The 19086-nt window shown below is 62.9% G+C and overlaps 4 protein-coding genes across 11 annotated transcripts; 2 read left to right on the top strand and 2 right to left on the bottom strand.

The window, feature by feature from the left end:
• Nucleotides 1-914: 914 nt before the first annotated feature.
• Nucleotides 915-3665, bottom strand: SLC25A11 (solute carrier family 25 member 11). The gene is made up of 8 exons (XM_042914923.1): nucleotides 3417-3665; nucleotides 2695-2847; nucleotides 2403-2609; nucleotides 2126-2216; nucleotides 1948-2038; nucleotides 1764-1863; nucleotides 1632-1683; nucleotides 915-1525 (listed from the first exon to the last, which is right to left on the bottom strand). Exons 1-8 carry the CDS (start codon nucleotides 3509-3511, stop codon nucleotides 1370-1372), a joined length of 945 nt encoding a protein of 314 aa, XP_042770857.1. The 5' UTR covers nucleotides 3512-3665; the 3' UTR covers nucleotides 915-1369.
• Nucleotides 3666-3771: 106 nt separating this feature from the next.
• On the top strand, nucleotides 3772-8338 carry RNF167 (ring finger protein 167). 4 transcript variants are annotated; one of them, XM_042914919.1, is made up of 11 exons: nucleotides 3772-3986; nucleotides 4119-4617; nucleotides 4700-4780; nucleotides 5637-5642; nucleotides 5998-6123; nucleotides 6241-6328; nucleotides 6506-6596; nucleotides 6786-6891; nucleotides 7045-7138; nucleotides 7615-7731; nucleotides 7833-8338. In XM_042914919.1, exons 2-11 carry the CDS (start codon nucleotides 4534-4536, stop codon nucleotides 8132-8134), a joined length of 1095 nt encoding a protein of 364 aa, XP_042770853.1. In that variant the 5' UTR covers nucleotides 3772-3986; nucleotides 4119-4533; the 3' UTR covers nucleotides 8135-8338. The 4 variants fall into 4 exon arrangements, with proteins under 4 accessions (XP_042770853.1, XP_042770854.1, XP_042770855.1 ...); XM_042914921.1 differs by having other exon boundaries at nucleotides 3776-3986; nucleotides 7651-7731; XM_042914920.1 differs by lacking the exon at nucleotides 5637-5642 and having other exon boundaries at nucleotides 3775-3986.
• Nucleotides 8339-8837: 499 nt separating this feature from the next.
• PFN1 (profilin 1) lies at nucleotides 8838-11720 on the bottom strand. The gene is made up of 3 exons (XM_042914924.1): nucleotides 11443-11720; nucleotides 9792-9984; nucleotides 8838-9188 (listed from the first exon to the last, which is right to left on the bottom strand). Exons 1-3 carry the CDS (start codon nucleotides 11572-11574, stop codon nucleotides 9091-9093), a joined length of 423 nt encoding a protein of 140 aa, XP_042770858.1. The 5' UTR covers nucleotides 11575-11720; the 3' UTR covers nucleotides 8838-9090.
• Nucleotides 11721-12003: 283 nt separating this feature from the next.
• Nucleotides 12004-18787, top strand: ENO3 (enolase 3). Of its 5 annotated transcripts, none has more exons than XM_042914918.1 (12): nucleotides 12004-12087; nucleotides 14711-14797; nucleotides 15031-15126; nucleotides 15294-15352; nucleotides 15533-15602; nucleotides 15966-16099; nucleotides 16996-17218; nucleotides 17323-17520; nucleotides 17640-17841; nucleotides 18209-18317; nucleotides 18474-18532; nucleotides 18626-18787. In XM_042914918.1, the coding sequence occupies exons 2-12, from the start codon at nucleotides 14713-14715 to the stop codon at nucleotides 18693-18695; spliced, it is 1305 nt and encodes a 434-aa protein (XP_042770852.1). In that variant the 5' UTR covers nucleotides 12004-12087; nucleotides 14711-14712; the 3' UTR covers nucleotides 18696-18787. The 5 variants fall into 5 exon arrangements, with proteins under 5 accessions (XP_042770852.1, XP_042770848.1, XP_042770846.1 ...); XM_042914914.1 differs by lacking the exon at nucleotides 12004-12087 and adding an exon at nucleotides 12320-12817; XM_042914912.1 differs by lacking the exon at nucleotides 12004-12087 and adding an exon at nucleotides 13417-13451.
• Nucleotides 18788-19086: the final 299 nt, after the last annotated feature.

Below are 19086 nucleotides of genomic sequence, written 5' to 3'. Positions count from 1 at the left end.
TACCGCTAGCACAGGCCTCTCTCCCAGGCTGGGCCAGATGCCCCGCTGTTCACCAGCTCTACCTGCGTTACCCCGCGACGCTCTGCTGCTCTCCTCCCTTTACCGCCTGCTCGCGGGCCATCCTCCCCGCTGGACTTGGAACCTCCTAAGGACAAGCTCCAGGCTCCCAGTGTCTCAGAGTGGCCGCCACGGCCAGGCCAGCAGGTGCCCGGAGAGGGTAAGGCGAGAGGCAGAACTGGGAGGGCCCGGCGGGGGCGCCAGACCGCCGAGCCCCACCTCTTCTCCGGACGAGGCTCTGCCAAGGAGACGGTTCCCACCTGCTGCCTGCCTGTCCCCCAGCCTGGCTCAGGAGCCTTCGGGGCCTCAGGCTGCCCAGCCTTCCTTCCAGTTGACCTTCCAGTGCCCTTTTATGCCCCAGGATGTTTTTAGGCTCCTTGAGGCCCCGCCTGGGAATCTTTCTTCTAAAGAAAATGGGGAGAGTAGTCACTCTCCGCAAGGTAGGGCTCAGATCAGGATTCTAGCTAACACACCCCATCTCCTCAAGCCTCCAAGCTTTGGGGGCCCCAGCTCCACGCTGAGTTCTTTCAATCACCCTCTTCCCACAGGTCAGCCTTCCCCACTGACTCCTCGTTCCCTCCTCTTTGGGCTGCAGTAAGAGCCAGGGGAGCCTGGAGGCTTTTCCTAGGAATCACATGAGGTGATTCTGACATCCTCGGACTGACTCCAGTGGCTGGCAGGACCCGCGCTTTCATTTTCCTTACCTGCTGTGATGACAACGCTGTTTTGCACGGCGGCGTTTGCCCCTTCTTTTAACAACTTTGCTTAGAAACTCCGGTTTTTGTTTCCCAGGGACCTCCCCTCGTCCGTCCGGCTTCCTCCCCTCCGCCCCCCTCACAACTATCCAGATCTGGGGGTGGTGTCATCAATCCAATTTATTGATCACGTCCTCAGTGAGGTGGAGGGTCACGTCCTCCCACTGCAGACCTTGTGACCGTCCCAACGGCTTCTGCCGTCTCCTGTCCCCTCAGCTCTGCCTTGGTTTACCCACTGAGAAGGCGGGTCCTCTGCTGTCCTACACGCCCTGAAACTAACACCCAAGAGGAGACCGGAAATCCTCAGGGAGTTTCCCAGCTCCCTCTGAGGCACAGCCAGGGGCAGAGATGTCACGAGGATCGGGACAGGGAGGGCGAGGTGACGCAGGGGTAGGACAGACCAAAGTCCTTTACCGCAAAGGAGAGGACCAGACCGTGGAGGAAAAATAAATACAGGGGCCCAGGGCAGCGGAGTCCAGGCCCCCGGGGGCACACTGACTGTGGGGGCAGCGGGTGAGGGGAGCCCTGGCACACCGGCTCCGGGCCCCTTGCCTGCCTCAGCCACTGAGAAAGAGACGCTTGTAGGCCTTGTTCATCTGCTCCAAGAAGATGAAGGTGAGGACGGTGTGGGGGCCCAGGCGGGCATAGTAGGGCGTGAAACCCTTCCACAGGCTGAAGAAGCCCTCGTAGCGGACAACCTTCACCAGCACATCCTAAACGGGCAGGCAGGCAGGGTTAAGGCCTGGCTTCTAGGGCTGCGTCCCTCTTCCCCACCGCCGTCACCACCCTCCAGCCTGAGCCCCAGCCCAGCTTCCTCACCAGCCCGTTCTTGTATTCTGGCTTCCCGTCAATCATTCTCATGTTCTGGATCCTGGAGAGGAGGAAGCAGGGGCTTGAGAGACATAAAGCGGGCCCTCCTATCCCCCTCCGGGACCGGGCCTGCACGCTCACCGGGTCTTGGCGATGTCCACGGGCATGGAGGCGGCAGTGGTGACCAAGCCACTGATCATGCTGGCGCAGAAATGGCACAGGATGTTGTCGGAGAAGTAGCCTGGGGGAGGCAGAGTGGGGTGCCAGTCAGCTCAGAGCTGGCCCAGGCCAGGCCAGGGGCCAAGAGCCCGGCTCTGGGTCTCACCTGAGTCCAGTAAGAACTGCTTGGACTGGGAGTAGGAGGCGAGCTGGGCCGCGTTGACCACGACAGCACGAGCCATGGTAGGGATGCAGCCCTGTGGAGAGGAGGGGGCGGTGTGTGTCAGAAATGGCGGGGACGTGACCCCCACCCCCCCACCCCAGCCTCCGGCCCCTTCACTCACCCTCCACAGTGTGGGCACGCCCTCCTCCCGGGCGATTCGAATCAGGGCATTAAACACGTTTTTGTAGCCCCGGCGCTGGTCAGGCGGAAGCCTGGTGGGAAGACAGGAAGGGGTCGAGCTCAGGATAGAACCCCCCCCCCCCCCCCCGCCCCACAGGAGCAAAGAAAGGGAGGCCAGAACACATCAATGCTCAGCTCCAGACCAACGATAAGAAACCAGTCCTCTGACTTTAGATTCCAGGAAATGGAGCTAGGGTGCCGCCTGACCTGGAACTCACCGGCCGTCGGCGGTCATGCGGATGAGAGCCACTTCAGCTGGTGTTCCCACAAAGGCACCAGTTGCACCGGCCGTCATGCCAATCAGGGCCTTCAGCAGAAAGCCAGGGGGTGTACCGTCAGCCCCAGTGAGGCGCTCAAACAGCACCGTGTAGATGCCAAGGCGGGTGGTGGTGTAGGTGGCCTGGCGCAGCAGGCCAGCTGACAGCCTGGGGAGCGAAGGAGTCAGTGCATCAGGCCAAGGGCCAGGAGCTGCCAGCCCATACCCTGCCCCCTCTCCTGTGGCCCCAGTACCCGGTGTAAATGCCCCGCAGCCCTTCTGCCCTCAGGATGCTGGTGAGGGCATGGAAGCTGGTTTTGTACTCTCGTGTCTTGGCTCCTTCCCCGCTCAGCTGCATCCGGTTCTTCACCAGATCCAACGGTTGCACAAAAACTGTGGCTCCCATCCTGGAGGAAGGCAGAGGCAGAGTCAAGGGCCACGTGTCTCGGACCTACCAATGCCCACTGGAACCTGGCAACAAGGGATCACAAAGTGCAAAGCCTTTCACGTGATTAAGCGTTCAGGAGACTAGTGGGTATGTGCATAAGCTTCTACTCGGACCGAGAACAATAGATCTGAAAAGTCCAGGGATCCAACGAGGACTGTGCAATGAAAGTGCTCCGTGCAGTTCCAAGGGGGTCAAGTGGTGACCTGGAACTGGAAGCAGTACGACCCCGGGGGAAAGGAGGTGGGCATTGATGACCTGGGACTTCATGTAGCGCGACAGGAGCCATGCAATGACCTGGAACCCCACACAACCCGGGAAAGCCGAGCAATGACCCAGTACGCAGACCAGCAGGGGTCCTGCAGTGGGTGAAGAGGGCCTGACGGCCCATCAAGGACCTCACAATACGCCGGGGGCCGCGCTGACCCCGAGCCGGCTCCGTTCGCCGCAACAGACCCAAAGATGAACCGGGCCCGGTTCCTTGCACCCGTCCCTTCCTCCTCCCGTCCCATCCCTGGGGCCAGAGCTTACCCGGCCAGGCCCCCAAACAGGAACTTGACGGACTTGGGGGAGGTGCGGGGCTTTCCATCCATCCCGCCGGCCCCGGGACTCGCCGTCGCCGCCATCGCCACTCAATGGCCCCCAGCTCCGGGTCCTGCGCGCGCGCGCGGCCCCACTCGCGCCCAAGGTGACACCGCGCGCGCAACAGGGCCGAGGGCGCGCGCGCACGCCCCTCCGGCTCTCGGGTCCAGCTCCAGCTGGAAGCCGGCGCAGGCGCAGGCGCAGGCGCGCGGCGCAAAGGAGACCGGGAGGAGGGCGGGGCCGAAGGCGGGGCTTCGAGGCTGGGTGCGGGAAGGGGTGTGGCTGGTTTAGGAAGCCATCGCTGAGACGCAGTTTTCACCGAATTGGACTCGCGGGAAAAGTCAGGAGATCTCGCGAGACAAAGTGACCTCGGGAAGCCAGATTTGGGGGAGGGGGGGAGGGAGGAAGTGTCTCTCGCGATAGACACGGCAAGCACACAGCTCGTGGAAGGGAAGGTGTGGTGAGGACTCTCGCGAGACCTGAAGGCACCGCAGCCGCCGCGGCGGCCGGAGTGGAGAGGTTTGTAAAGCGGGCAGCTCCAAAATCCCGGGCATCGAAGGGGAAGCGATTAGGTTTTCTGGAGTTTCGATGCTCCCTGCATCTGCAGAGGCACTCCCTCCACCTCTAACCTTTCTTTCGACGGCCTTTTAGGACCGGAAGTCCTTCCTCCCGAGCACCCAGTGCTGGAGGCGGCCTGACTTCTTTCCCGGAAGCCCTGCTCCAGCAGCTGGGAAGACAGCCCACCTGTCCGGAAGTCCCGCCTCCTCGAGCGCCCCCACCCAGAAGTTTTTCTGTCACCTATGTTTGCCTTGGTCTCCCTTCCCGAGCTTGTCCCTGTACCCGAGTAGGATACGTTTAGTGCCTCCTTCCCCGCCCTCACCGAACGGGTTGGCTGCCCCACTCCCGGACCCGGGGTTCCTTCCCCGCGCCCCCATGTAGCTGGGAAGCGGGGCCTGGGGGCGGTTGGACCCCTGGGATCCTGAAGGAGAGGCGGAGAGGGCGCGCACCTCCGCTGCTGCTCCTGCTACCGGGACGCGGCCTCTCCTGCCGCTCCCCTCCCGCTGCCATGCACCCCGCGGCCTTCCCGCTTCCTGTGGTTGTGGCTGCCGTGCTCTGGGGAGCGACCCCCACCCGCGGGCTCATTCGAGCGGTGAGTCCGGGGGCTGGCGGGCGAAGGGTACTGGGGGGCGGGGCTGCAGGCTCAGGGGCAACGTGGACTCTTTCGTGCGCAGACTTCGGACCACAATGCCAGCATGGACTTTGCAGACCTGCCAGCGCTCTTTGGGGCTGCCCTGAGCCAAGAGGGACTTCAGGTGACTTCCTTCCCTTTTGTCTGTTTCCCTGCATCCTCTCTTCTGGGTGGGGGTGGAGGAGCCTTGCCCTTGCGTGAAGCTGGAGGTGGGAGAGGAGGCAGGTTAAGAGCTCAGTGCAGGAGCACATCTAGCGTGGAATTCAGAATCTGGAGGGAGAAGACCAAGTCGGCTCCTGGAACTCTGAGCCCTGTGATGGACACGGAGATAGATAAGAGGCGGGGCGAAGTGGTGCTTCTCAGTAGCGTCTTCGGGGCCACTTGTAGGTTTTATGAGGTTGGGCGAAGTCGTTGTATGTCTCTGCACCTTTGGTTTGTTTCGCCGTAAAATGGGGTAAGAGATGTTTTCCCAAGGTTATTGTGAGAATGAAGTTAGATAAGGAGTTTTGGGGTATTTCACGAAGGCTGCCGCACGGCAAGAATTTCTTTGGGCCAGTCGTTTGTAAGATGGGTAGTTGAATAATTGAAGGCAGAAAAACAAAGTCTAAGTGTGGGACTTTTAAAGGGTCTGACTGCTTTAGATAACAGTTTGGCTAAATTGGACGGCATCCTACCTAGCAGACGGGACTCAGAAGAGGTGTACAAAAACAAAAGGCTTTTTTATAGGCAAGAAGAGGCAGAGCAAGTAAGTTAGGCTAGCAGTAAAGGTGATTGTGGCAGGATACTCTTCTTAAAGGGAGGGCAGGGGTCCATCCCACAGAGGACCTCAGTCGTTCTGACCAAGTGATTCCAGATCGACCGGTTAAGATTCCGTTCTCGTGGGGAGGCTTGAAATTGTGATTCAGTCAGGTGTCAAGTTTGGCGATGTGGGGCCCAGCACAAGTGATTCGATTTGGGGATTTTTTTTTTTTTTTTAACAGAGGGGAGTATGTTCTGTAGGAGTTTGTGCTGCAGAAGGAGATGTGAAGTGGAGCTTGAGAGAAAGGGACGTGGATGAGTGGAGAATTGGTTTATGATGTGGGAGCCTGGAAGGCGGCAGGGTTTGAATCAGCGCAGAGTGTGGGGCGTAAGCCCATCCGGTGCAGGGAGAGAGGTGGTGGGAGGTCTGGTCACGAGATGCTGTTTGATGTACCTGACTCGGGCGGGGCGCCCCCACCCCACAAACGAAAAGCGAGGGGCAGAGTATGTGCAGCACGGGGGAGCCAGTGTGCTTGGTGGGCCCTTGTGGGGAGCGGACCCCAAGCAGGTGAAATCCAACTGCTGTTTGCTTCCCTTCCCCAGGGCTTCCTCGTGGAGGCTCGCCCGGCCAATGCCTGCAGCCCCATTGCCCCACCGCCCCCAGCCCCGGTCAACGGGTCAGTCTTTATTGCACTGCTTCGAAGATTCGACTGCAACTTTGACCTCAAGGTTGCTGAATGTGGAGTGGGGGGCTGGGAAGCGGAGGGTGACAAAAGGCGCCGGGAGTGGAGGGAGGCGAGGGCCGCGACGGTCCCTTACACCCCATCCCGTGCCTTGTCTCCCTAGGTCCTCAATGCTCAGAAGGCGGGGTACGGTGCAGCTGTGGTGCACAACGTGAACTCCAACGAGCTCCTGAACATGGTGTGGAACAGCGGTGAGGTCGGGGGTGTGGACGGCCGGGCTGAGGCTGAGATGGCGGGGGCGCTGAGAGCTTGGGGAAAACGAGTCAGTCCTTTGGGCGGGATGGAGCGAAAGGGCCACCGCGTTAGCAGTGTTAGCAGGGGATGCGAGGGGAGGACCGGGTCCCCGGGTGACGCGCTGATCCCCGCAGAGGAAATCCAGCAGCAGATCTGGATCCCGTCTGTGTTTATCGGGGAGAGGAGCTCCGAGTACCTGCGCACCCTCTTCGTCTACGAGAAGGGGTAGGACGTGCCCTCCTTCCCGCTGCCCCCGTCTGTCCACGCCACCCCGGAGGCCAGGCCCCGGGGCCCTTCATCCGCGGCCTCTGGACCTTCTTCTCACGCCTTCCCCGTCTGTGGGCCTCACCCAGCACCACCCTGTGCCTCTTCCTTGTCTTTCCCGCTCCTCTGATACCGGTCTTCCTTTCTCAGCGCTCGGGTGCTGCTGGTCCCAGACAACAGCTTCCCTTTGGGCTACTACCTCATCCCTTTTACGGGGATCGTGGGGCTGCTGGTTTTGGCCATGGGAGCAGTGATGGTGAGCAGCCCGGGGAGTGCGGTGGGAGGGCTGGAGGCCTCTAAGCCAGACGGGATCTAGGTCGGGAGGTGGCGGTGGTTTGTGCTGGGTTGGCCCAGTCTTGCTCCCTAAAGTGGATCCGTCCGCTCCCCCCCCCCCCCCCCCCCCCCCCAGATAGTCCGTTGTGTCCAGCACCGGAAACGGCTCCAGCGGAATCGACTGACCAAAGAGCAGCTGAAACAGATTCCCACGCACGACTATCAGAAGGGTGAGGGGCACGAGGGGGAGACGGGGCCTTTCTCCCAGATGGTTCCAAAGGAGTTTGAGCTCAGGAGACCAGGGGCAGAGATGCCACCCTTCCTTCGCCCTATCCACACGGCCGGTGAGGACAGGACGGGAATAGGGCAGGTGGTGGAAGGCACGGGTGATCAAGTGGAAGAGTTGGGGGACGAGTGGGGGACCCACCTTGCCTGTAGGGGAGGTGGAGAGAGCAGAGGCGCGGCAGGAGTGGGGGGGAACTGGGCCGAGGAAGACACAGGTGAGGGGGGCTGGGTCTCTGGGTCCTGGAGCCGCCAGTGCCCATATAAGGTTGTAGTCAGAGCCCTGCCCCCCACTCCGCTCCTCCCCCTGAGAAACCCACTTCCCTTCTTACCTCTGCTTCTCTTTGCTCCTCCCTTCGAACCCGATTCCTCGTGCCCTCCTGTGGCCTCACCCTGCCCTTTCTCAGCTCTTCTTCTGGCTCAGGGTGGCTCAGCGGGAGGACTCCCTTCCTCCCTGCAGGAGACCAGTATGACGTCTGTGCCATCTGCCTGGACGAGTATGAGGACGGGGACAGGCTGAGGGTGCTCCCCTGTGCTCACGGTGAGGCCTCCACTCCCTGTGCCCGGGCCCCCAGGCCTCCCCACAGGCGCGGTGCCTCACCCCCTACCCCCCCCCCCCCCCCCCCCGCCCGCCTCTTGCAGCCTACCACAGCCGCTGTGTGGACCCCTGGCTCACCCAGACCCGGAAGACCTGCCCCATCTGCAAGCAGCCTGTCCATCGGGGTCCAGGGGACGAGGAACAGGAGGACGAAACTCAGGGGCCAGAGGGTGATGAAGAAGGGGAGCCAGGGGACCAGCCTGTCTCGGAACGGACCCCACTTCTGGGCTCCAGCCCCACACCTCCCACCTCCTTTGGCTCCCTGGCTCCAACCCCTCTGGCCTTCCCTGGATCTCCAGCAGATCCCCCGCCCGCTCCCTCCTCTTCAGCGGCCGTGCTGGTCTAATAATCCCCTTGCCCACCCCCCACCCCTCCCCCACAGACCTATTTGCACAGCCCCTTTTCCTCCCTCCGGTTTTCCGGATTGAGGGACAGGGGACATTTCCACCCCAGGTTTCTCCCTTGCCCAACCCCATCCTTTTGAAGGGGTTGAGGGTGTAGAGGGACTGGGTCTTCATTTTCGGGGTTAATAAAAGTTTTTGTGAACGGAGGAAGAGTGAGCTCATTCTCACATAGGTGAACTCCTTATCCTTGGGGGTAATTGCCCCCCTCCTTTTCTTTGCCATAAAGGGGCAGGGGAGTGCCTGGAGAATAACCTGTAGCCATGGGGACAGCCCCAGCAGGCGTTTACTGTGACTCAGAGAGGGGGAGCCCCACCCACACTAGGATGACTCAACTGGCCCTGCCTTGCCCGCAGGCCTGGACCCATTCTCTGGGACGGACTGGCTCTTTTCCATTATCTCCCAGTCCAGCTAGGAAGTGCCACTGTGGAAGGGCTGGGCCACCTGACCAGGTAGGCTAGAGGCAGGTGCTCAGGCCTGGCCCAGGCGCAAGGAAGCTCAAATTTCTAGACTCAACCCCCTTCTAACCCAAAGCCGAGATAAAGGGGGTTGTAATGCCCTCAACCCCCTCCTAACCCAAAACCAAAATAAAGGAGGCAGGTCATGGGGACGGTCCATCCTGACACCCAGGCCAAACCACACAGCACCTGGTTAGTAGAATCTTTTTTATTCAGAAAAAAAAAAACCCAAAAAACAAAAAAGTTTTCCAACCACACACAGGAGGGGTACAGGGAGGGGGAGGTGTCTGTCCATCCAGCCCCAGCCCCCAGCCCATGTGGTTTTGGCAGCAACAAGGGGTGTGGGGTAATGGCCCAAAAAATAAAAATGGTGTACGTGTGTGTATGGGAAGGAGAGGGGTGCAAAAGCAGTGGGGGGTGGTGGGGGGGAGGGGTGGACGAGGTCAGTACTGGGAACGCCGCAGGTGGGAGGCCATTTCATAACATTTCTTGTTGATCATCCCGCCGTGGACACCTTCTTTGCCCATCAGCAGGACTAGCGCTGGAGGAAAGAGAAAGGAGGCTAGGACCCAGGTGTCCCGATTCCACCCCCGGCCAGCTGTTCAGCAGCTGTCCAGCCCTGGGGGCTGTAACCCAACCTCCTCTTTCCCACCCCCCCCCCCTTACACACAGGCAGGCTGTCAGTCACCCTGAAACAATAGGGCTTTTCAGGAGGGGGAAATCAAGCTTAAAGCTGGAGAGGAACAAGCTAAAATTTAGGGGCCAAAAGCCTGCATACCGCGGACTCTGGTTCAGGCTACAAATAACCAGGGTTGGGCCTGCCGCCTCCAGGTTTTAACAAAAGAATTCAAAAGACCCAGTTTAAGTGCCAACTTCTGACCACCAGTCTACCTCTTCCAAGAAAACGGAGTTTTTCCTCTGAAAGTCTCAGGGCAGGAAGGAACTGAAGAGGTAACACAGTTCCACTCTTTATATTACAAGATGAGGAACCGAGACACAACCGGAGGAAGTATCCGGCGTCCCAGCATCCAGCAGGCTGTTAGGATCCCTTTGTACTGGGGGGAACCACACAGAAAAAGAACCCAGAAGACTACCGGGAGGTGCACTGGGGATCTTGGAGCAGGAGAGATGAAGAGAAACTCACTCTTGGCAGTCATGGTGACAGTGATGTTGAAGGTGGGAGCTCCCCCGGTGCTCTTGGTACGGAGATCCATGGTAAATTCCCCGTCCTGCAGCAGCGAGTCCCGGATAACAGAGCATTTCTGGCCCCCAAGTGTCAGCCCGTTCACGAAAAAACTTGACCGGTCTTTGCCAACCAGGACACCAACCTCAGCTGGCTGGAAGGGGAACGAAGCGCCCGTCAAAGTTAGTACACCGAGGTTCCCACCCTCTTCTCCAAGGACCCACCTGCCCCCGACTTCTAGGGGGAAGCGAGAACCCCTCCCCCACCCCGGAGCGAGGAGGACAGGTTACCTGCTTTGTGCACATCTAAGAAATTTGAAAAACCCTTAAAAGGGCTGTTCAAAGTTCGTGCACAAAAAGATCATGGTCCTCAAACCCAGAAAATGGTCCTAGGAAGGGACTACATATTCCTCTGGAAATTTCGATCTCATTTAATAGGGAAAGCAAATCCAGGAAATAAAGGGGGCCAAAATCCAGGGAAAGGAGTGGAGTGGAATGGAATGGGGAGCCTTTGGATGCACACAACTCTCCTTCAGGAAAAGCAGAAGCTCAGAGGGGAAGGGAGGGGGCGGGCGAAGCAGGAGAAGCAACTTTGCCCTTATTTGGTCAAAGGTTCTGCAGGAGTTGTTAGGGGCCCGGACGCCTGGGTCTCCAAGTGACTTAGGGTAGGTCCAGGTATCTGTGCCCCAAGATGAGGAAGCAGAGCCCTGGGGGCCTTCCGGGAAAGTTGGAAAACTTCTGAAGGGGGCCCAGGGCTACACCCGCAAACCCAGCCCTCGGGTCCACTACCCCAGGGAACCTTTCTCCCCCCTCCCCCTAACCCCCCAAACCCCCACATCCGGTCCCCTCCCGCCCGGAAATCCCCTTCCCCCCCTCCCGAACTTCCGCTCCCCCTCCCCACTTCCGGGCAGTGTGGACACGGGAGGTGGTGATGGGGACAGCAGGAGTCATCCCTCATTCCTCAGCTCACGCTGCCCTACAACTTCCCACAAAGTTCCCCCGCTCCGGGCCCCGCCGGATGGCGGGAAGGGAGGGCGAGGGGACTTCCGGGACGGGCCTCCCAGGAATGCGGGGCACGGCGTGCCGACCCGTGGGGGGGGGGGGGGGCGTGTGGCGGCCTCGCCCTCTCTAACGGAGCCGGGAGGGCGGGGAGCCCCGGGGACCGGCGTGCGACCCAGGCCACGCGCCCGGGGCTCCCTCCCGCGGCGGGAGGAACAAAGGTGGCGGGGCGAGAACCGGCCGCCGGAAGCGGGGCCGGGGGTCCCCAGGCGCCTGGCCGGTCCCCGGCCCCGGCGGAGCCCGCCCCGCCCTAGACGAGGCGGAAGTGGGCCTCGGCACCGGGCGGCGCGCCCCTCCCCGCCCTGTGCCCCGGATGTAACGCCCCGTCGCGGGGAGCTGGGCGGCGGGAGGCACGGGCGCCGCCGCCCCGGGGCGTAGGGCTCGGGGGGCAGCGGAGGGCCCGCTCACGTGCAACCGCCATCCGCGCCGTGTCCGGGGCCAGGACCCGGTGGCGGCCCTGCGCCGTCCTCCCCGGACCGCGCCCGCCCCCACCCCAGTCCCTCCCTCCGGGTCCGGGCCGGCCGGTGCCCCGGGGCGCGCGGGCGTCGCACTACCGTGATGTTGACGAAGGTTTTCCCGGGGACGGCGGCCCAGACGGAGGGCGAGTCCTTGTAGCCCACGATGGCCGCGTCCTGACAGGTCCCGTCCGCCATGAGGTTGTCGATGTAGGCGTTCCACCCGGCCATGGCGCTGCTGCTGGGGCTGCTCTGGGCGCTGCTGCTGGGGCCGCGGGCTGGGCTCGGGGGCCTCGGGCTGGCGGGCGGGGGGAGGTGGAGAGCTCGGGGCACGCGCTGCCGTCCGGACCGCGGCTCTGCTAGCTGTGCAGCAGCCCTCGCACCGCCACTTCCTGCTCCTCCCCCCCCCCCTAGATTTTTATTTGCAAAGGGCGGCAGGGGCGGGGCCTGCTCCCCGTTCCCTCCCTCCCCCTCTCGCCTGCCCAGAGACCGAACTTTGCAAATGCAATTTTAAAAATCCCTCCCCCTATTGCAAAATTTGCAGAGTTGGGTGGAAAGCTATGTAAAAGGATGGGGGGGTGGGGGAGGCGGTGGGCGGTGGCAGGGGAAGGTTAGGGTCCGGGCTCGCTCCACTTCGCCTGGAATATAAATCGGACTTTGGTGTCGGGGAAGGGAGTGAGCCCGAGGGAGGAAGGAAAGTGAAAGGAGGAATTGGCGAGCTGCGAATTGGGCGCAACGAAGAGGGTGCGGGGCGCTCAGGGTTAAACGGAACGGCTCCCCCTTCCCCCACCTCCGCCGGAGGGCAGGAGCGGCGGCGGCGGCGCGTGCGCCCGCGCCTGCGCGGGGCCGGGCCGGGCCGGGCGGGAGGGCGCGGGGCGGTTGGAGCCAGCGGCCGGCTGCGCGGGCGCGCGGGGAAGCGGGCGGCGGGACCCCCCGCGGAGGCGGGCGGGCCGGGGACGCGTCTCCCGCCGACCGGAGGGGGCGGCGGCGCCGCTGCTCCGCTCGGCTATAGGCAGCTAAGGCGCGCGGGAGCCAAGAGGGATGTGACAAATACCCAGGCCGTTTTCGGAGCTGAAGGCATCCCCGCGGGGACACCCGTGTCTCTAGCATCAGCCCGAGTGGCACAAGCCGAGCTCCCGGGGGTGACCCTCCGCGGGGTCAGCTCCGGTCCCAGGCCTCACCCCCACTCCCCGGGCTCCCCGGCCGAGCACTTCGCGCCCCCGGCCGCGCCCCTCGACCCGGCGCCGCCGAGGTCATCGCGCGCGGGACGGAGGGGCGGGACTACTTTTCAGAGCGGAAGAATACCAAGAGGCCTCACGCTTTGCAACTTTTTCAGTCAGGGGAAAGTCCCTTCCCGTTTGGGCCCCTTGGGTTTTTTCCTTCTTTTCGGTAAAACTTCGGCTGAGAACTTGAGCGCGGCGAGCGCACCCGGCGCCCGGCGCGGAGCGGTGGGCAGGGCCCCGCGGCGCCTCAGGTGGGGCAGCCCCGCGCGCGCCGGGCGCCGAGGGGCTGGGCCGCTTCCGGTGCTGGGGGAGGGGCGTCCCGCTGGTCCTCCCAGGCCTGGGGCGCGCGACCCCGCGCGGCCGCCCCGAGCTCCCGGCACCGACGCCCCCCGAGCCCGTTCCTCGACAGCCGCGCGGCTGAGTCACCGGGACGCTCGGGCGGGGCCGGCGCTCGGGCACGTGGCGGCGCTCCCCGCCCGCCGGCTCCCGACCTCTGCCCCGCCGCACCCCCGACCCCGGGCCGGAAAAATCCCGGGAGGGCGCGGCCGGGGGTGGGGGGAGGGGCGGGTGCGCGCCTCGGCAGACACCCACCTCCCCGCAGGGGCCACCCGTCCTCCCGCCATTCATTTTGTGCACTCCCGGTTAACGTCATTCACTGGCGGGCGGGGGCCGCGCCCCGAAGCGCCCGACGCGAGAGAGGCTCCCCGTCTGCCAGTCTCCACGCTGGGCGACAAGTGCTGTCCCAGCGCTATCAGTAGGGAGCCGCGCCAACTCTTGGGGGCCCGTCTAAATTCGTCTCCCCGCCCCCTCCCCCACCCCCCTCGCCCGCCCGGAGCGGGGAGGGTGGGGTGCGGCCGAGAGAGGCCGCGATGAGGACCCGGAGAGGTGAGACTCTCTCGCCTTCCGAGTGGGGGGTTTACACCTCAAAGCTTGCCCACGCCCCCGGCCGCTTCTTCGACCGACGGCAGAGGCGACCGGGCGCCTGCCAAGTGAGCTGAGCATGTGTGGATGTCAATCCTGCAGCCCCTCTTCCAGGCCCCCTCCCCAGCCCTGCAGGGCTCAGGTTACCCTTGGCCTTTGCTAAAGGGCACTGGTTCCTCTTTAACCTTTGCAAAATGGTACGGTAATCCCGGGGAGGGGGAGACCCCCGATCTGAAGGCCCTCCCAAGCCCCTCCCCGGGGCTGGAATTCAAAGTAGGGGTTTGTGTTGAGGGATACAGAGGAAGGAGGGGTCGTCATTGACCTTTGGGAAGGGGGCAGGTGCCCAGGGCCTTCTGATTTAGGCTGTAGTGGGCACTTGGCTGGCAGCCCGGTGCGGAGGGGGGAGGACGAAGAGGGAGAGAGGGGCGGGGCTGGCCGGGGCACAGGGTGGCTCGGGGATAAATGCCCGGCCTGAGAGGGGGTGAGCTGACACTGTCCCAGCTGCCATCCAGACTCGGAGCTCACCCCAGACCCCCAGCGGAGACATCTCAGGTCTGGCGAATCTTGCAGTCCCAGACGATGGGGGGGTAGTGAAGGGGGAGGGGCGTGCTGGTTTGAGAAAGGGGGGGCTGTGTCAGGCGTGTCTTCCTCCTGGGACCCCCCCCCCCCTCCCCACCCCGTGCTGGAGAAAGCTTTGATTGGAAGGGTTGGAGCGCGCAGGTTGGGGGTGCCCAGGACCAGGGACTGACGACACCCTGAAGGCTGTGAAGAGAGGCAGGTGGAGGTGGATTGCAAAGGGGAGGGGGAGTTGGGGCCGGGTGGGGAATTTGGGGTCCCCGCGGATTTTGGAGGTGCGGGAAGATGCGAACCAGAACAGCAGAAGAGGGTCTGAGGGCCAGCGGGGCCAGGGAGAGCGCAGCGCTCGAGCGGAAGGCTGAGGGAGCAGGCCTCAGTGCAGCCTTGCGGGGACGGGGGTCCAGGCTGCCTACAATCCAAGCAGTTCTAGGAGGGGCCCCTGGATTCCCAGGTTGGCGGTGGAATAGGAGCTGCCCTGAGTGGGGGAGGGGGCTGCGCCAGCCTCTTCCTCTGTGACCTTTTTGTGGGGTATTTTTAGCTCCAGCACCTGCCTTCTTGGGGTGGGGAAGACTCTTAAAGGGCAAGGGATTTCGGGCTCCTTAAGGGAGATCAACTGTCCACACTAAGTTACACCTCCTGTCCTGCAGCCATGGCCATGCAGAAAATCTTTGCCCGGGAAATCCTGGACTCCAGGGGCAACCCCACCGTAGAGGTGGACCTGCACACAGCCAAGGGTAACACAGGCCTCAGCGGGCTCTGCCCACCCCACCCCACCCCTCCCCGGTCCCGCTCCACATCCTCTCCTTTCTGTGGGATCCCCTCCCCCAGGACTTCTTCCCAGGCCTTGTCTCCCAGAGAAGCGGGAACCTCCCCCTGCACTGCCCCCTGCGCCTGGGCTCAGAGAGGACGCCTCGGCCCCTTGGGTGCGTCTGGGACCCCGCGTGACCTTCCCATTCAACCCGCCCAGGTCGATTCCGAGCAGCTGTGCCCAGTGGAGCTTCTACGGGCATCTATGAAGCCCTGGAACTGAGAGACGGGGACAAATCCCGCTACCTGGGGAAAGGTGAGGGCGGCCCATGGCTGGAGGCGCCTGTTGTGGGCGGTGGTTTCAGGACTGGGTGCGCAACGCCCTTGGGGTGGGGGTGGGGGTGAGGGGGCTAGGGCACTGGAACCCTCAGGAAGAGGCCTGCTGGCACCGGAGATCTGAACCCCCTCCTCCGGCCTGTCTAGGGGTCCTGAAGGCCGTGGAACACATCAACAAGACCCTAGGCCCCGCTCTGCTGGAAAAGGCAAGAGGGCACCTGCTTCCCACCGCGCCCCCCCCCCCCAGCTGCCTCTCCCTAAGCCACCCCTGCTTGGGAGGTGTGAGGGGCCCTGGTTGGCCAGCCGTCCTGTCCTGTCCACCCTAAATGCCCACACTGCCTCCCGCATGTGACCTGTGTTCTCCCCTCTCTGACCTCTCCTTCCAGAAACTAAGCGTTGTGGATCAAGAAAAAGTTGACAAATTTATGATCGAGCTGGATGGGACTGAAAATAAGTGTGAGTGAAGCTCCAGGGGGAGGGAAGGGATGTGGGGGGATGGGAGAGACCCCAGAACTGAGGTCCGGTTAGGTGATCTCTGTGTCCCACATTTCGGGGCACATCGTGGCTGGATGGATCTTTATTCACCGCACAGGCATTTCCTGACGCCTGCCCTCTGCCGGGCCCGGCGGGCCGTGGACACGGCTGTGAGGCTGACACATTGCCCTGGGGTGGGGGCTCCCAGAGCACCTTGGGCGGCTGGGGAGAGATCTGTTAACGAGCTCTTGATGCCCAGTGGTGTGGGGTTCCAGATTCTTCCTGGGGCGACGCCAGACGCTGGGGGAGAAGCTCTCACTGTCTCTTTGTGCCTGCCTCCTCTAGCCAAGTTTGGGGCCAATGCCATCCTGGGCATATCGCTGGCTGTGTGCAAGGCCGGCGCGGCCGAGAAGGGGGTCCCGCTCTACCGGCACATCGCAGACCTCGCCGGGAACCCGGACTTGGTCCTCCCCGTGCCTGTGAGTGCAGCTGCCCTCACCGGATGCCACAGTGGCTGAGCCGCCCCGCCCAGGGAGGGGGGCACCAGCTGCCCCTGGAAAGGCTACCTTCCAGACCCAGCTCCAAAGAAACGGTTTCCTGCGGTGGAACGTCTCCAGCCGCGGCCCAGCCCCTCCCTCTTTCCCACAATCCAAGCCTTCCCTTAAGCCTCTGCTGCCTTCCCTTGGCACAACCCTGTGCCTTCGCATTCCAGTGCCAGACTCAGCGAGAGCTCCAGCGTCTAGCCCCAGCCCAGGCCCCCGGAGCAGATCAAGTGCTTCTTCGTGGCGAGGATCTCGGCATTTCTTTCTGTCTCCTCTGATCCTTATTAAACCCAATTTCCTGTTGCTGGAAACCCTTTGAATTTTATCTCGCTAATAACGTTGCCACTTATCGTTAATTAACGGGGCAGCTCTGGAGACGAGCCGCTAGGTTCCTGCCTGTTCACCGGCTGTGTGGTCTCAGGCGAGAGTGTGTCACCGCTCTCTGCCTCGGTCTCCCCATCTGTGAAATGGGGATGATCACAGTGCCTAGTTGATAGGGCTGCCGTGAGCACGAACTGAGCTCACAGAACACGGGGAGCACCGGCTGTGGTAACCACCACGTCAGCGTCACTACCCGGCCCGAAGCGGCCGCACGCTGAGAACGCTGCGTTCCGCTTCTGTGATTTTCAGTGCGAGGTCCTGCAGGTAAGCAGGTGGTATCCCTGTCTTACCGCAACAAGGAAAGAGACCTTGAGGAGCGAAAGTACTCCCCCCTAGAGCACTCAGCTGGTGACCAGGAGAGCCAGGATTCCACCTGGACCCTCCCCATTCCTTCTAGATCCCTCCCAGCCCCTGGCCCGGGTCTGAGCTCCCCCTCCCCCTCCCCCTCCCAGGCCTTCAATGTGATCAACGGGGGCTCCCACGCCGGGAACAAGCTGGCCATGCAGGAGTTCATGATCCTGCCCGTGGGAGCCAGCTCCTTCAAGGAGGCCATGCGCATTGGCGCCGAGGTCTACCACCACCTCAAGGGGGTCATCAAGGCCAAGTACGGGAAGGATGCCACCAACGTGGGCGACGAGGGCGGCTTCGCACCCAACATCCTGGAGAATAATGAAGGTCGGTGTGAGCTCTGAGGGGCAGGACCCTGCGTCCCCACAGTGGAGGGGGCCGCAGAGACAGGGCGCCCTGGAGCCTCAGGCGCCCTCTTGCCCCTCCCCCAGCCCTGGAGCTGCTGAAGACGGCCATCCAGGCAGCTGGGTACCCCGACAAGGTGGTGATAGGCATGGACGTGGCGGCGTCTGAGTTCTACCGCAACGGGAAGTACGATCTCGACTTCAAGTCTCCCGATGACCCCGCGCGGCACATCACTGGGGAGAAGCTGGGGGAGCTGTACAAGAATTTCATCAAGAACTATCCTGGTGAGACCCCCACGCGTCCTGTGGCTCCTGCCCAAGCCCCTGGCTGTCCTGAGCCCCGTCGAAATCCCCATCCCAACTCTTCTGACCTTCACCCCGGTTCTTCTCCCATCCCCTTCCAGTGGTCTCCATCGAGGACCCCTTTGACCAGGATGACTGGGCCACCTGGACCTCATTCCTCTCGGGGGTTAACATCCAGATCGTGGGGGATGACCTCACGGTCACCAACCCCAAGAGGATCGCCCAGGCTGTTGAGAAGAAGGCCTGCAACTGCCTGCTGTTGAAGGTCAACCAGATTGGCTCCGTGACCGAGTCCATCCAGGCGTGAGTGCCTCCTGGCCCCGGGGGGCCGCGGCCTCCCTCCGCCCCAGCTCTGCTTGGCCAGTCACGTCCGCCTTCCCTGGTTCCCGCCCCCTCCCCACCCTCCTGACCCCGGAGCGTTGCCCAGGTGACCCCGCCGTGTCCTGCCCCCAATCCTCCCTCCTAGATCCTGCCTTCCTTCCCACCAGCACGTCCAGGGCCCAGACTCCGAATCTAGTCGCCCCTTCTCTGCTCCTTCCCCAAGAACTTAGTCATTCCCCTCCCTGCGAAGGGCCTCCTCCCCCAAATGGAAGGGAGAAGCCCCACCGGCCCTTGGCTTTCCCTCTGGGGCCCCGGTCAGTTGGCCTTATCGAGCATGCTCTCTGCCCAGCTGCAAACTGGCCCAGTCCAACGGCTGGGGGGTGATGGTGAGCCACCGCTCCGGGGAGACCGAGGACACGTTCATCGCTGACCTCGTGGTGGGGCTCTGCACGGGACAGGTACTCACGACTCCCAAACGTCTGACCCAAGTTTCCTGGGGGCCCTGGGTTCCCATCCCTGGGTTGGACCGCCACCACGGGAAGCTCCCTCCAGGCCAGGCCGGATCTGGCTTCTCTAGCCTCACACGGTCCTCCAAATTCCCTTTTCTTCCTCAGATCAAGACTGGTGCCCCCTGCCGCTCAGAGCGCCTGGCCAAGTACAACCAGCTCATGAGGTATGGGGGTGCAGTGGGCGCAGGGGGCCTGGACGAGGGGAGCCGAGGGCCGTTGGGCAGGAAGGCACAGCCCTGACTTCACCTGCCTTCTAGGATCGAGGAGGCCCTTGGGAACAAGGCCGTCTTTGCCGGACGCAAGTTCCGTAACCCGAAGGCCAAGTGAGAAGCTGGAGGCTCTGAGACCCCACAAGACACCATGGGACAGACCTAGGCCCACAAGCCCCTCCCTGGGAAATAAACGCTGGTGCCAACATAGACACGGTGTGGTCCTTGTGGCGTGTGAGCAGGTGCGGGTCTCTGAGCGGACAGGCGGGGCGGGAAGGGAAGACGCATCACCCGCAGGGACCAGAGGGCAGGAGAGGGGGTGGGGTCACACTTTGGAAGGAGGCTGGGGAAGGGGGCGCCGTGTAGGCAGCCAGAGGGGCACTGAAGGCACGTGGAACCGGCTCCGGGAAGGGAGGGGGGCAGGGCCGAGGCGTGACCCACCCGAGGGGCAGCTGCGTGGGAGTGAGAGTGTGAAAACTGCAGGGAGCGTGGGCAGATCCTACCTCTTC

The sequence above is a fragment of the Panthera leo genome, chromosome E1, assembly GCF_018350215.1.
Source record: "Panthera leo isolate Ple1 chromosome E1, P.leo_Ple1_pat1.1, whole genome shotgun sequence".
NCBI lineage: Eukaryota > Metazoa > Chordata > Mammalia > Carnivora > Felidae > Panthera > Panthera leo.
The sequence above is the reverse complement of the archived record's forward strand: the minus strand, read 5'-3'. Positions and strand labels throughout refer to the sequence as shown.